The sequence below is a fragment of the Cladophialophora bantiana genome (assembly GCF_000835475.1).
Source record: "Cladophialophora bantiana CBS 173.52 unplaced genomic scaffold supercont1.9, whole genome shotgun sequence".
NCBI lineage: Eukaryota > Fungi > Ascomycota > Eurotiomycetes > Chaetothyriales > Herpotrichiellaceae > Cladophialophora > Cladophialophora bantiana.
In genome coordinates, this window is record NW_015971583.1 from 365,242 (window position 1) to 378,174 (window position 12,933).

General features: G+C 53.2%; 5 protein-coding genes across 5 annotated transcripts; 4 read left to right on the top strand and 1 right to left on the bottom strand.

Annotated features, from left to right (window-relative positions):
- Positions 1 to 310: 310 nt before the first annotated feature.
- On the top strand, positions 311 to 4,497 carry Z519_06426 (uncharacterized protein; the record flags this gene model as incomplete). Its single annotated transcript, XM_016764166.1, has 7 exons — positions 311 to 511; positions 579 to 690; positions 748 to 932; positions 990 to 1,937; positions 2,019 to 3,974; positions 4,035 to 4,150; positions 4,248 to 4,497. The coding sequence occupies 7 exons, from the start codon at positions 311 to 313 to the stop codon at positions 4,495 to 4,497; spliced, it is 3,768 nt and encodes a 1,255-aa protein (XP_016619248.1).
- Positions 4,498 to 5,214: 717 nt separating this feature from the next.
- On the top strand, positions 5,215 to 5,943 carry Z519_06427 (uncharacterized protein; the record flags this gene model as incomplete). The annotated part of the gene is made up of 1 exon (XM_016764167.1): positions 5,215 to 5,943. The coding sequence occupies one exon, from the start codon at positions 5,215 to 5,217 to the stop codon at positions 5,941 to 5,943; it is 729 nt and encodes a 242-aa protein (XP_016619249.1).
- Positions 5,944 to 6,367: 424 nt separating this feature from the next.
- Positions 6,368 to 7,858, bottom strand: Z519_06428 (uncharacterized protein; the record flags this gene model as incomplete). Its single annotated transcript, XM_016764168.1, has 2 exons — positions 6,368 to 6,446; positions 6,546 to 7,858. 2 exons carry the CDS (start codon positions 7,856 to 7,858, stop codon positions 6,368 to 6,370), a joined length of 1,392 nt encoding a protein of 463 aa, XP_016619250.1.
- Positions 7,859 to 8,668: 810 nt separating this feature from the next.
- On the top strand, positions 8,669 to 10,389 carry Z519_06429 (uncharacterized protein; the record flags this gene model as incomplete). Its single annotated transcript, XM_016764169.1, has 5 exons — positions 8,669 to 8,730; positions 8,809 to 9,023; positions 9,090 to 9,263; positions 9,320 to 9,938; positions 10,023 to 10,389. 5 exons carry the CDS (start codon positions 8,669 to 8,671, stop codon positions 10,387 to 10,389), a joined length of 1,437 nt encoding a protein of 478 aa, XP_016619251.1.
- A 529-nt stretch (positions 10,390 to 10,918) lies between these two features.
- On the top strand, positions 10,919 to 11,647 carry Z519_06430 (uncharacterized protein; the record flags this gene model as incomplete). The annotated part of the gene is made up of 1 exon (XM_016764170.1): positions 10,919 to 11,647. The coding sequence occupies one exon, from the start codon at positions 10,919 to 10,921 to the stop codon at positions 11,645 to 11,647; it is 729 nt and encodes a 242-aa protein (XP_016619252.1).
- Positions 11,648 to 12,933: the final 1,286 nt, after the last annotated feature.

Sequence of the window (12,933 nt, forward strand, 5' to 3'; positions counted from 1 at the left end):
GAAGGGCTCAGGAGTTTTGCCCCTTCTCTGAATAATGGCTGCGCTTCGTATAGTGCGCCGTTGCTCAACCATATCCCTGGTGGGACGTGCTACTCCAGCAACCCCCGGACTGGTTTTGGGGTTCGAGGTCACTTAAAGTCGCAGGTCTACTCCATGTCCTGCGCGGATCACTTCTCCGAGACCATCCTTCCTCACCCAGTCCTTGAGAGAGAGTGTTGTCATTTTCAGTCGATTGAGACTTTGTTGGTATCAGAGTCCTCTCCTCCTGCTTTGGTCCCGACGATCGACCCGCGGCTCGAAGAATTTGGCCATGGCCGAAAAATCTGGACATGGCGTTGAGATACAGAATAACAGTATGCAGCGCGACATTCTGAGCTCCCAACTAAGTGTGCCGATCGTTAAGGTGTCATACTGGACTCTGTTTCGCTATGCATCCAGACAAGAGCTTTCCATTCTAGGCCTGGCTGCTTCCTGTGCTGCTGTCTCTGGAGCAGTGACACCTCTCATGACTGTAAGAGGACCTGGCGGTCTCATTTCACCCCCTATCAACAAAAGTGACAAAGCTGACGAGGCGATAGCTCGTGCTTGGATCCTTGGCTGGACAATTCACTGGCTTTCAAGCTGGATCAACGTCAGTATCAGAGTTCAACCAGCAGCTTTCCAGACTCGCTCTTTACTTCGTTTATCTGGGTAAGTGTTCTCTGAGCTTGCAATCGCAAGTACCTCATTGACATTCTCGCCTACCAGGAGTTGGATCCTTCGTTACCGTCTTCATCTCTATCGAAGGATTCTCCTTTGCTGGGGAAGCAATTACGCAGAGAACGCGTGAAGCATACCTACAAGCTATCATGGGACAAAACATTGCATTCTTTGACAGTGTCGGTGCTGGGGAGGTGGTCAGTCGTATAACCGGCGACATGAATATGATCCAGGTGACTTTTGTTCTGTCTTTCGGTCGTGAAGAGGATGCTAAACCAAAACCAAATCAGGACGGAATATCTCAGAAATTGGGCCTCACCGTGGCAGGAGTAACAACCTTTTTCGCAGCCCTCGCCGTCGGTTTTGTTAGGTCCTGGAAGTTGACACTCGTCATGCTATCCGTGACCGTTCTGATCATCCTCATTATGGGAGGTGCCGGAAAGGGAATGAAGAAATATCAGATTCAAGCAAATGACGCTTATGCTGTCGGGGCCACCGTTGCCGAGGAAGCCTTTACTTCTATTCGAAGCACGACTGCCTTTGGTACGCAGCCATGGCTGGCCAAACAGTTCGGCATGCATCTGGACAACGTCAGGCGCTTCGATTTCAAGAGTAAAGCCTTTTTGGCGTTCATGATCGCCGCGATGATGGCCATCCTGAGTTTTCAGTACGGTCTAGCCTTTTGGGAAGGATCGCGGTTGCTACACGACGGCAGCATTTCGGTTTCGAAGATCATCACAGTCATTTTCTCCTCCATGCTGGCTGGAGTCTCTATCGGACATGTAGCCCCACACTTTGGTGCCTTTGCAACGGCGACTGCTGCTGGTCAAAAGATATTTCACGTCATTGACCGGAAGTCGCCCCTGGATCCTATGTCAGGGACAGGCAAGAGGCCGGCAAGTGTGGATGGCGAGATCATCTTTCGGAATGTGCGACACGTTTACCCATCACGTCCAGACAAGGTCGTCCTCAATGATTTGACCCTTGTTATTCCTTCCAGCAAGGTCACCGCTGTCGTGGGCATGTCAGGAGCCGGCAAGTCTACTCTAGTGGGACTGTTGGAACGGTTCTACCAACCTGTCGGAGGCGAGATCAGTCTCGATGGATGGCCCCTGCAGGAACTGAACCTACATTGGCTGCGGGCACAGATTGCGATCGTCAGTCAAGAGCCTGTCCTTTTCAACACCACGGTATACGAGAACATTCGTTTCGGACTGTTGGGGACCGACCTTGAGGATGTAAGTCCAGCCGCAGCAGTTTTACCTCCTGATTCTTGGATCATGGAAGTCGCTAACCAAACTCGATTGTTGCCTGAGTAGGTACCTCAGGAGAAAGTTGCTGGTCTCATTGAAGAAGCCGCCAGAATAGCAAATGCGTTCGACTTTATCTCAAACTTGCCAGGCGGGTTCCAGGCTCGTGTTGGGGAACGCGGAATGCTTCTTTCTGGTGGTCAGAGACAACGAATTGCAATTGCACGGGCGGTGGTGTCGAATCCGAAAATCCTTCTTCTGGATGAGTCTACTGCGTCGTTGGACCCGCGGGCTGAGCGCATTGTGAGAGTCGCACTCGACGCTGCTTCTAAAAATCGAACCACTCTTGTGATTGCCCATCGACTGTCAACCATCAAGCATGCTGACAACATAGCGGTTCTCAATGCGGGGATACTCGTCGAGCAAGGGACTCACGAAGAACTTGTGCGGAATCGAGGGGTATACCACTCGCTGGTGGAGGCTCAACAAATCGAATCAAATTACCCATCTGAAGCAATCGATTTCCAAGACGGAGGCATTCTGGGTACCGAGAACGCAAAAGAACCAGACTTAATGTCGACTCAAATCTCAACGGACGGGACATCTCCAACAGACAAGGATCAGCCACATTACAGTCTCTGGGAGCTCATTAAGTTCATATGGTCCCTCAATCAAAATGAACAGTCATGGATGGCACTTGGACTTGCTGTCTCAATGGGCTCGGGCACCGGGTACTCCATAGTCGCTATTTTCTACGGAAATTCGATCATCTCGCTGGTAAACCCCGGGGCCAGCACTGGCGGTCACGATATCGATTTTTGGTGTGCGATGTTCCTCACGTTGGGACTGGCTCTATTTCTCCTATACACGCTCCAGGGCATGACCTTTGCCTGGGCATCTTCTCGACTGATTCGTCACGCCAGAGACTTGACCTTCCGCGCAATACTTCGTCAGGACATGACTTTCTTCGACATGAAGGAAAATGGGTCCGGGGCGCTATCGTCCATGCTTTCCACGGAGGCCGCCATGATAGCTGGAATGAGCGGAGCAACGCTTGCCGCTCTCCTCAACTTCATTGTGTCAGTCATTTCAGCGATTGCAGTGGCTTGTTCTTTTGGCTGGAAACTCGCTCTTGTTTGCACCTCGACGATGCCGCTTCTTCTCGCTTGTGGGTTCCTCCGAACTTGGATTATGGCTGACTTGGAGAAACGAACAAGACGCCAGACCGAAGCAGCTGGATTCGCGTGTGAAGCCGTATCCGCGATCCGTACAGTGGCATCGCTAAGGATGGAACGAGATGTCTGCTCCCGGTACAGCCAGATGTTGAGGCAGCAGACAAAGAAGGATTTTCGGTCATTGCTTTTGTCTTCCATCCTTTACGCTATGTCGCAGTCCCTTATATTCTTTGCGAGCGGCCTTGCCTTCTGGTATGGAGGCACCTTGATTGCGAATGGCGAATACACGGTGAAACAATTCTTCGTGTGTTTCGTTGCCGTCATCTGGGGATCTCAAGCGGCTGGGGCTATATTTTCGTATGCTGGGGACATGAGCAATGCGCGCGCAGCGGCCGCTCGAGTGATGACTCTCCTCAATCAAACGCCGAGTATGGATTCGTGGTCAGTCACAGGCAAGGATAGTCCGGTGGGTCTCAAGGGCAGCATTGAACTCCGCAGCGTGTCCTTCTGCTACCCTACGCGTCCAGGTCGGCTTGTTCTCAAGAACGTCACCCTCACGGCCGAGCCAGGACAGTTCATCGCACTCGTGGGTGGAAGTGGCAGCGGCAAGAGCACAGTTATCTCATTGCTAGAGAGGTTCTACGATGTTGTGTCTGGAGGTATCTACGTGGACGGTAACGACATTTCGACATACCAGGTCCAGAACTACCGGAGCCAGCTGGCGCTCGTGAGTCAAGAAACAACACTACACATGGGGACCATCAAAGACAATATCCTCGCCGACAAGGAGGATGCGTCCGAGGCTGAGATTATTCAGGCTTGCAAGGACGCCAACATCTACGACTACGTCGTAAGTTTGTCAACAAATCATCCTTGTCATGGTGGCAACCTGACTGACGACAAAATTCAGCTCTCTCTTCCAGATGGACTGTACACTTCAGTTGGCACCAAAGGCAGTCTGCTCTCTGGCGGGCAACGGCAGCGCATTGCCATAGCGAAAGCCTTACTGCGCAATCCCAAAATCTTGTACGGCAGCCCCTGCGCCTCCCCTCACTCTCTCCTCTCTCCGGAGGGCCCTCTTCTCTAATACTCCAGGTCTGCTGACTGAATCATACCTTCAAAGGCTCCTAGACGAAGCATCATCTGCGCTTGATTCAGCCTCGGAGGTGGCCATGCAGGCGGCTCTTGACCGGGCCGCAAAAGGCCGCACAACAATTGCCGTCGCCCATCGACTGAGCACGATCCAGCACGCGGACATGATCTATGTGTTTGAGCGGGGGACCGTGCTGGAGCGTGGAAACCACGCAGAGTTGATATCCAAGGGCGGGAGATATGCTGAACTGGTGCGCTTGCAGGAGATTAGTCTAGGGTGATTGGGCAACACATCCGCTGAGGCGGCAGCACGCTGCAGAAGGAGAGGGAGAAGAATGCCTTGTGGTTGACCGAGGAAAGAAGAAGGAGAAGGACATGGTTGAGGTTTCGAAGTCGACGGTCTTTGCTTCTCACGACGGAGTGCCTATTTTCTCATTGTTCCCTCTCTCCAGATACAGTATCCTGGTAATCGAATAGTAGTATTAATTTTGGGCCTTGAAACAAGATCGACCCGTTGCCAAAGCGGAAGTAAAACTTCTGAAGATGCCAGTCGATGTAAAGCCGGGATAAATGACAAACAATCCACACGAACTCTATCGGAGCTTTCCGCTACATGAGCCCAGGACTTGTCCACGGAGCAGCGGGGTTTTGTATTTGCAAAAAAAAAAAAAAAAAAAAAAAAACCAAGACAGTTCGCTTCGTCTCCGATTTGTGAAACTCTTCGTCGATCTGTATGGAAAACCTGGTGGGTGAGCGGCAATCGTGTTCAACTGTGTTAAAATACCAAGCGAGGAGCGAAACCTTCGTTCTTTTCTTCCCTCTGTGTTCGTCAATCCAGTGAGCAAGTAGATTCAAATCCCCGACACCATCTGGTGCAGCGGTGCTCTGCTCAACGCAGTTAACACTGTTTCCTCTTGAGAAAACCGGTGCCAAATCAAGTCTTTCAGCAAGAGGGGAAAATATCCTAAGCAGAAGAACTAACACGTCAACGCATATTCATGGCGGACTCAACAACTCATCCGGTGGGTAACAACCCCTTCATGAAACGGGCGTACGCTCTCTCGAGCGCGGCCCAGGCGCGCGATCTGTACGACGAGTGGGCGGCGGAATACGACAAGGACCTCGAGGCGGAGGCATACGCCGCCCCCAAGCTCGCCACGCAGGCACTCGTCGATGCGCTCGACGGCGAAAGAAGCCACGGCTACGGTCACGCTCACGGTCCCGGTAGTCGCCGGAATGAACGGGACCAGCAGCTCGCAGGGCTCCAGATCCTGGACGCAGGCTGCGGCACGGGCCTGGTCGGGCTACAGCTGGCACGCTTCGGCGCGCAGGGCGTCACAGGCCTGGACATCAGCCCGGGCATGCTTTCTGTTGCGCACCGCACAAATGTCTACGGCGCGCTCGAGCAGGCCGATTTGTCAAACCCGATCGCGAAGCCAGACGAATCCTTTGACGCGGTTATCTGCGTCGGCACGCTGACGCGCGGACACGTGGGGCCGCAGGTCGTGCAGGAATTTGTGCGCCTCGTGAGACGCCGCCGAGGCCTCGTCGTCGCTACCGTGCTCGACGATATCTTCGAGAGCGCCGGGTTCGGCGCAGAGGTCAAGCGCCTGCGGACTGCCGATGCCGACAACAATGCCAAAATCGAGGTCTTGCGCTCAGATGTGGTCGGGTTGAGATCGTCGACTAATGTCGGCGGAAGGCTGCTCGTGCTTCGAAGGTTGTGAGCTACTACAGCTAGTCTGTATAACTTGCTACAAGTTGCGTGAAGTCGCTCTCTGCGGTATACAAATACCTGCGTCCAGGCATGTTTCGACGTGGCTGCTTCAAGAGAGCCTCCTCGACAGTATAGTGTTATTGCCGAACCGGGTGGGCAGGCCGCGATCTCACCCACTTTTATCAAGAGCCGATTTTTCAAAGGCGTGGCGCATACACGACGACATCTGGGTGGGTTGTTTCGAGACAGTCCCTTTGCAGCTCGCCGTGTGGGATTGTTACCACACGATTTTGAGAGCTGCGGGTTGACCATTGGTAGATGTGCGAGTCACGAAAGAACTTGGAGCTGCGGAGATTCTTTGAAAGCTGTCATCAATATTGGGCCCTGCTTGTTCTATGTAATGATAAATTGAACAAGCATCCGTCTATCCGATACTAGCTTCCCTCCCTTTGCGCTCTGAGAACCTCGTCGTACCGCAGGACGGCGTTCAACAGCACTTGCGTTCCCAATGCACTGCCACACACACTCCAGTCGTTAGCAAAACATGGTATACCTTATACCTCAAGATAACATGGGAGGGAGCTGTGCAAGGAGCAAGGAGTGGCCACCTACCAGTGTTCAGGGGTCGAATACTCGCTCGGGTGGTGCGAGATGCCGTTCCTGGACGGAATAAACACCATCGCCGTGGGACAGATATACGAAGTGTTGACGCTGTCGTGGCCCGCCCCAGCGGGTAACTCTCTATACCCATCTTCACCCACCAGCTCAATCGCAGACGCCCGCACGGCGTCGATGCAGTCCTTGTGGAACTCGACCGCGGCGCTCCTCCAGATCTGCTTGATGTCGACCGTGCAGCTGTTACCCTGCGCAATAGAGGCGCACGCTTCTCGGACGATCTGGGCCATTTTGTCCAGCGTCTCGTTGGAGTGGTGTTCGATGTCGACGCTGAAAGTGACGGTCCCCGGAATCGTGCCGGGAGACTGCGGTTCGGAATTGATGACCCCGACGGTGGTCAGGCCCTTGTTCTCCCAAGCGATGGTGTTGATGCGTGAAATCATCTGCGCTGCCGCGAGGAGGGCGTCGGCTCGTCGATCAATCGGCGTGGTGCCACAATGCTGGCATCGCCCGTTCACCGTCACCATGAGCCAAGTCATTCCTTGGACTCCGGTCACGACCCCCACGGACTTGGCCTCGTCTTCCAGCAAAGGGCCTTGTTCAATATGGTATTCGAAATGGGCCGAGAGCGGGTTTGCCGTGTGAGTGGCCTTGACGGAGCCAAGGTATCCGATATTGGCCAGTTCGTCCTTGAAACGCAAGCCGTCCGAGTCGGTGTGGTTGTAGGCGTGTTCGAGCGACACGTTGCCTGCCCACACAGCACTGGACAACATACCCGTGTTGAACCGAGCGCCCTCTTCGTTTGTCCAGTTGATCACCGCGATCGGGGCGTAGGGGGTATAGTTGTTCTCGTGCAGGACTTTCAGGATCTCGATCCCTGCCTGGACACCCAGGATGCCGTCGTACCTGCCTCCAGCGGGCTGGGTGTCCAGATGTGATCCGATGCCGATGGGAGCAATGTTACTGTTTTGGCCCGGTCTGACAGCAAAGAGATTGCCCATTTCATCGATCTTGACCGTCGCGCCGTACTGCTGTGCCGTGTCGACGAACCAGTCGCGGACGGCCTTGTCCTCTTTGGTGAGAGTCAGGCGTCGGACTCCTCCTTCAGGTGTCGCACCCCACTGTGCGGTGTGATGTAGAGTGTCCCATAGTCTCTGCTGGTTGACGGCCAGGCTTGAAGCGGAGTAGAGTCGGTTCTTCGTGGTGAATGACCGGAATTGGAGAGCCTTTTGATGACTTCGCCTTCTCGTATATCCCTTGGAAGCATTTCTCGATGCCGCCACCAGTGTGGCGTGGAGAATTGGAAACATTGCCCGTATTGGATTCATTGTCTTCCGCTGTTCCTATGCCAGGTATGGCACGTTCAAGTGCTCGTAGAAAAATGAATACCTCTCCCTCCACGGGGCCTTTATATGATCGGTATGCGCGATGGCGTAGCACGCATGTGAGCCTCTTCTGAGTTGTAGCAGGACTTGCTCGACACTGGTCAGCATGATCCGCGATAACTGCTATTAAGATCCACAAATCCACCTCTCCCAATGAAGTAGGTCTCTGCCCAGCGTGCATTGCATTTCGCTGCATCGCCCTTTTCTCCATATGTTGCATAGCAGTCAAGGATATGCAAGGACGTTAGGGCGTTCCGCGGTTAGATGTCCCATGGTTGGCTATAGATACAGTGCCGATGTCCACTTTATTTAGTCTAATGCCGAGTACGCAGTGTTCGGAAACTCTCCGAGTACTACCACGACGTCTTCCTCTCCAGTTCTTCATATACTCTGATCTGTCCCCACCGCCATCTTCTACCATCATCGTCAACTCCACCTGACCATTTTCCGTATGGTTGACTGATACAGTGCCGAAATGGTGAAGAGGATCAACATGGGTCCGCTCCCTTGTGACTTGATGCAGGGAGTGGACAGTGATATGATGGCGAGATGGCCCTCCAGCATCCCGACGCGGTCATCGCGCTTCTTGAATACATAATTCGTCTTCCGTGTATAAAAAAGGAACTGGCTCTGTGTCCCTCCAGCTTGTTGCTTGTCACTGTACAACTACGATAAAATAAGCCTCGAGATCAAAACCAACTTTCCATCGTCTAATAGTTACAAACAGACCTCAGGATGGAGCTAAAGAGAGCAGACTTGCGCCTGAATCATCCCTTTGTCCAGAATTTGATTGCCGGGTAAGCTTATTCCCTCATTCCGCACTGCAGCACAAACCCGTAGGTCCTCTTGGGTTGAGTTCTAACGTTGTGATCTAGTTTGATGCTCCTGTGTCTCCCTGGCATCTACCTGGCTTTGACAGGTCTCGGGGCCGGTGGAGGAAAGCCGTCTTCTCAGACCGTGGCTGCGAATGTGAACGCCATCTTGTATGGCGTCTTCTTCGTGACCGGATGGTTTGCTGGCTCTGTGATGAACCTTATCGGTCCAAATTATACAGTGTTTCTTGGATCAATTGGATACAGTCTATACACAGGTGAGCCATCTTACCTAACCCCACTCGTGCTCTTCCCGCTTTGTTAACCACTCACGCTGGCGGCAGGTGGTCTCTGGTACTTCGACAGAACTGGAAACTCTTGGCTGGCGTACATGGGTGGAGGCATCGAAGGTGTGTCTGCTGCTCTTTTGTGGGCATCTGCTGGCGCAATTGCGTACTCGTACGCCGAAGAGAAGGACAAGGCTCTGTTTATGACAATCCAATGGTGCATGTGCGAAGGTAAGCTGCTTCCTAAAAGTCAATCAGCAAAGATATTTTTGTTTAATGCGGGACAGGTGGCTCGACAGTCGCTGCCCTAGTCGCCCTCGGCATCAACATGCACAGTGCGCGGCAAGATGCTGGTGCGCCCACTCCGGTATACGTCGTCTTTGTTATCATTCAGGTCTTGGCTATGGTTCTGGCTCTGACGCTTCTTGTGCGGCCGGCGAAGGTTGTGCGCAGTGACGGCACCAAGATTGCGATATTCAAGCAGCCTTCGTTGAGAAGCGAGCTGGTTGGGATCCTTGAGATGATCAAAGACTTCCGGTTCATGATGCTGCTTCCGGCCATATTTGTCGCCGAAATGGCCCTAGCCCTCCAGAGTTCTCTCAACGGCTATTACTTCAACCTCCGCACCCGTTCTTTAAACAACGTCATGTTCAACTTTATCCAGCTACCGGCGAGCTTTGGGATGACCTACATCCTTGATAATCCTCGATTCGGTCGGCGGAAGACAAGAGCACTGATCGGGATATCTGTCATGAGCGCGATCACACTTGCCATATGTGCCGCCGAGGCTGCGTGGCTCGCCGAACATCATCTGGATCGCAATGAACGAGGTCCCTCCACCGATTGGACTGATTCTGCATTCGCCGGAGCATTTGTCATATATGTCATATACGGAAGTGTTTACAGGTAAGTCCAGATCCCCAAGCCCAACAGCGCCAGCTTTCTCGAGGTATGTTCAGAGAGTTCCCCATTGACACGGGTAATCCGTAGCATATACCAAATCGCGACACAGTACGTGATCTGTGCCCTGACCAACGACCCGGAGCGACTGGCGCGCCGAGCGTCGTGCTTCCGAGGAACTACTGCCCTCGGCATGATGTTCAGCTTCATCATCGACGGCAACGGAGGGACGTATATCACGCAGCTGTCCTTCCAGTTTGCCTGTTATTTTGTGGGGATCCTCTTTCTGTATACGGTCACCATGTTCTATGTCAGCGACACGAACTATTTCCGCGAGGAAACAGTCATCGTTCCAAAACATATTGAAGAAGATGCACGGTTGGAAGGGAGAATTGCTGGGGAGACGGGCAGTGTGGGTGGCAGGGAGGTCGTAATTCCCGACAAGAGCATTGCGTAGTGAGTACCGTCTCGGTACTATACCCGGTATTGGATCAGGTAGCCCCCAGGATTGTGTATGTACCGCCTTGGCCCATTACTATAAACACCATACTGAGGCTGCATTGCACCACGCTTCTGGGCTGGTTGGCAGCGATCGGGCGAAAGGCATAGCCGGAGAGGGTCGGTGCTGCGTCTTAGAGCGACGCCTTGGAGACTCTCTATTGACCTGAACGGCCAGGCGTGCATTTTTGAATTGCATCGACAATACCTGGCCATGCAAAGTGGATTAGTAGGCGAGATCTTTGCCCTGAGGTGGATCTGCCACCAGACCCACACGGGTATCCTTTCGTACGGAACATGATGGCCGTAAAGGAGCGGATCTCGCCGCTCCATGCTAAGATAAGCCTTTAAATAAGGATATCCGGGATGTTCTTCTGACTTCGAGTTCTGCAGACATGATTGCCAGAGAGCTACAATTACTCCGTCAGATCGAAGGATAACGTGCATCAGGACTTGCCTTACTATTATTCCTATCGTTGGAATCCAAAATGCTTCCGTACCCACGCCCTCGCCAGCTGCCAGCGTCACGAGGATCCAAACTCGGCTATTACCGTGCCTCAATCGCTTGCGTAGGCTGCCGCAAAAGCAAGACGCGATGTCTCCTCACGCCAAGAAGAGAGCAAGATAGCTGCCTCAATTGTCGGCGGAAGGGTCAGCCCTGCGCTTTTCTGACGGTGGACAAGAAGCCCCCAGATTGGATTTGGTCCAAGGGGAGGAGGAGGCAGACCATCGAATCAGAGTCAGCGTCCTCCTCGCAACTCTCTGTATCGCGGTCCTTCACCGACCCGAGGATGGTGCGGGACCGTGCTAGCGGTAGCAGCGCGGACACGCAATCAAATCAGCCGCGCGAGCAGTGTAACTTGGCCTGGGACGTGGATGTGCCAGACTTCTCGTCCGAAACACGCTTACCTCCAAATCTGGGGAGTCATGTCGACCCCCAAGGGTGGGTCAACGGCAATGCGGAATCGTCCATCTCCCCCGACCGCGTTGAAAAGACAGATCTGGACCTCACATTACCATATTATTCTGGTCCGAGCCTGAGCCAGGGGTTTGAATGGGGCATCAACATCACGCCACTGGAGTATCCGTACTCATGCGGCCAATATCAGCTCCAGACCGGTCAAATTGATCCGACTTTTGATCCTGCTGCCTTGACCCCATCGACTCCCTGTGGCAGTTACGGATACTATTCCCAGGTCTCCGATACAAGCACATAAGTATAAAGGTCCGCAAGGCGATGACGATTTCGGGAACCACTGTAGGCGAAAACAGCCTTTGGCTCAGGATTCGGCGTTTTGAGCGACTCAGTAATAGGGCGCTGAAGTCAAGGGGCTTCGCGCAATGAGAATGATTGTCGGTATCTCACATACATTACTGTAACCACGAGATACCGCCAGTGACCCGCATGCAGGGAAGGTACAGTAGCACCTTCAGAGTGGTTCTCTTGTTGCGTCTGATGTACCATGTTCAAGTGAGCCTGCACCACGGCTGCCCTTAACCTTGACTTGGGAAAAGTGCGGTTGTGCCCATCAAAGGATAGGCTCGCTTTCGGGAAGGACTGTAGCGGGAACCCTTAGGTGTCTTCTCGGGCGGGATTGAGACGTACTATGGTACGATGGAATGGAATTGTAGGCACCAGCGTACTGGAGGAGCAGGGATTGGTATTGCTCAAAAGCCTTTCTTGAAACCGTTGTCTTGCCTGAAGACAGATTTGGCCGATCACAGGCAGCATTTAATTCTGTATCGACCAAGATAGGTACGGACTGCATCACTCCCCGAAAGCCGCCACTAGGTCGACAGGGACCCCTTGTTCTGCGTCTAGTCCTGAATGATGACCCAGAACTGGATATTTAGGATGACTGCCGGTCAACCCTCTTGATTGGATTGGAGCGAAACCCAGATCCAGACCCACTCCAATCCAACAAGATCACTGCACTATTGTCATGCCCATGTATGTTGAGGGTCATGTCGATTTGTATTCCGGAGGATGGCTCGAGTGAGAGGATCTTGGGCTCGAAGAAAGCCGGCCACCACAGCACCGGTTGGATCGAGCGCTAGTGGTAACCTGGACGTCCAGAACTTCATGCAGAACTTCATATGTGTCCACAGCCGGTTGGAGGGTAAATCGATCTCGCTATCGACAGTGGCCCATGACCAAGATGGTGCTCTGTACTCGACAGTCCCCGGACGCTTCCTAGGCCACATGGCTCGGCATTTCCACAGAAGCTGATGAGCCACGTCTCTTCCTCAATGGCCTTCTACGTATTCATCCTGAAGACCCCTCCAGCGCTGACCGAGAATGGGATATGCCCCTTGGGACAAGTCGTCGCTGTTCTGAGGAGCTTCGTAGAACCTCTTTTCTGGTCTGGCGGGCCAACGTTCAGCAGTCGCGTTGTGTACCATTCGTTTTGGTCTATGTCTTGTTTCCACCTGCCCGCACAGGATTGATGGGTTTGTTCACAAAGTTCGAGCCATCAACAAGCGCAGCTCCAGCTCTTGCCAG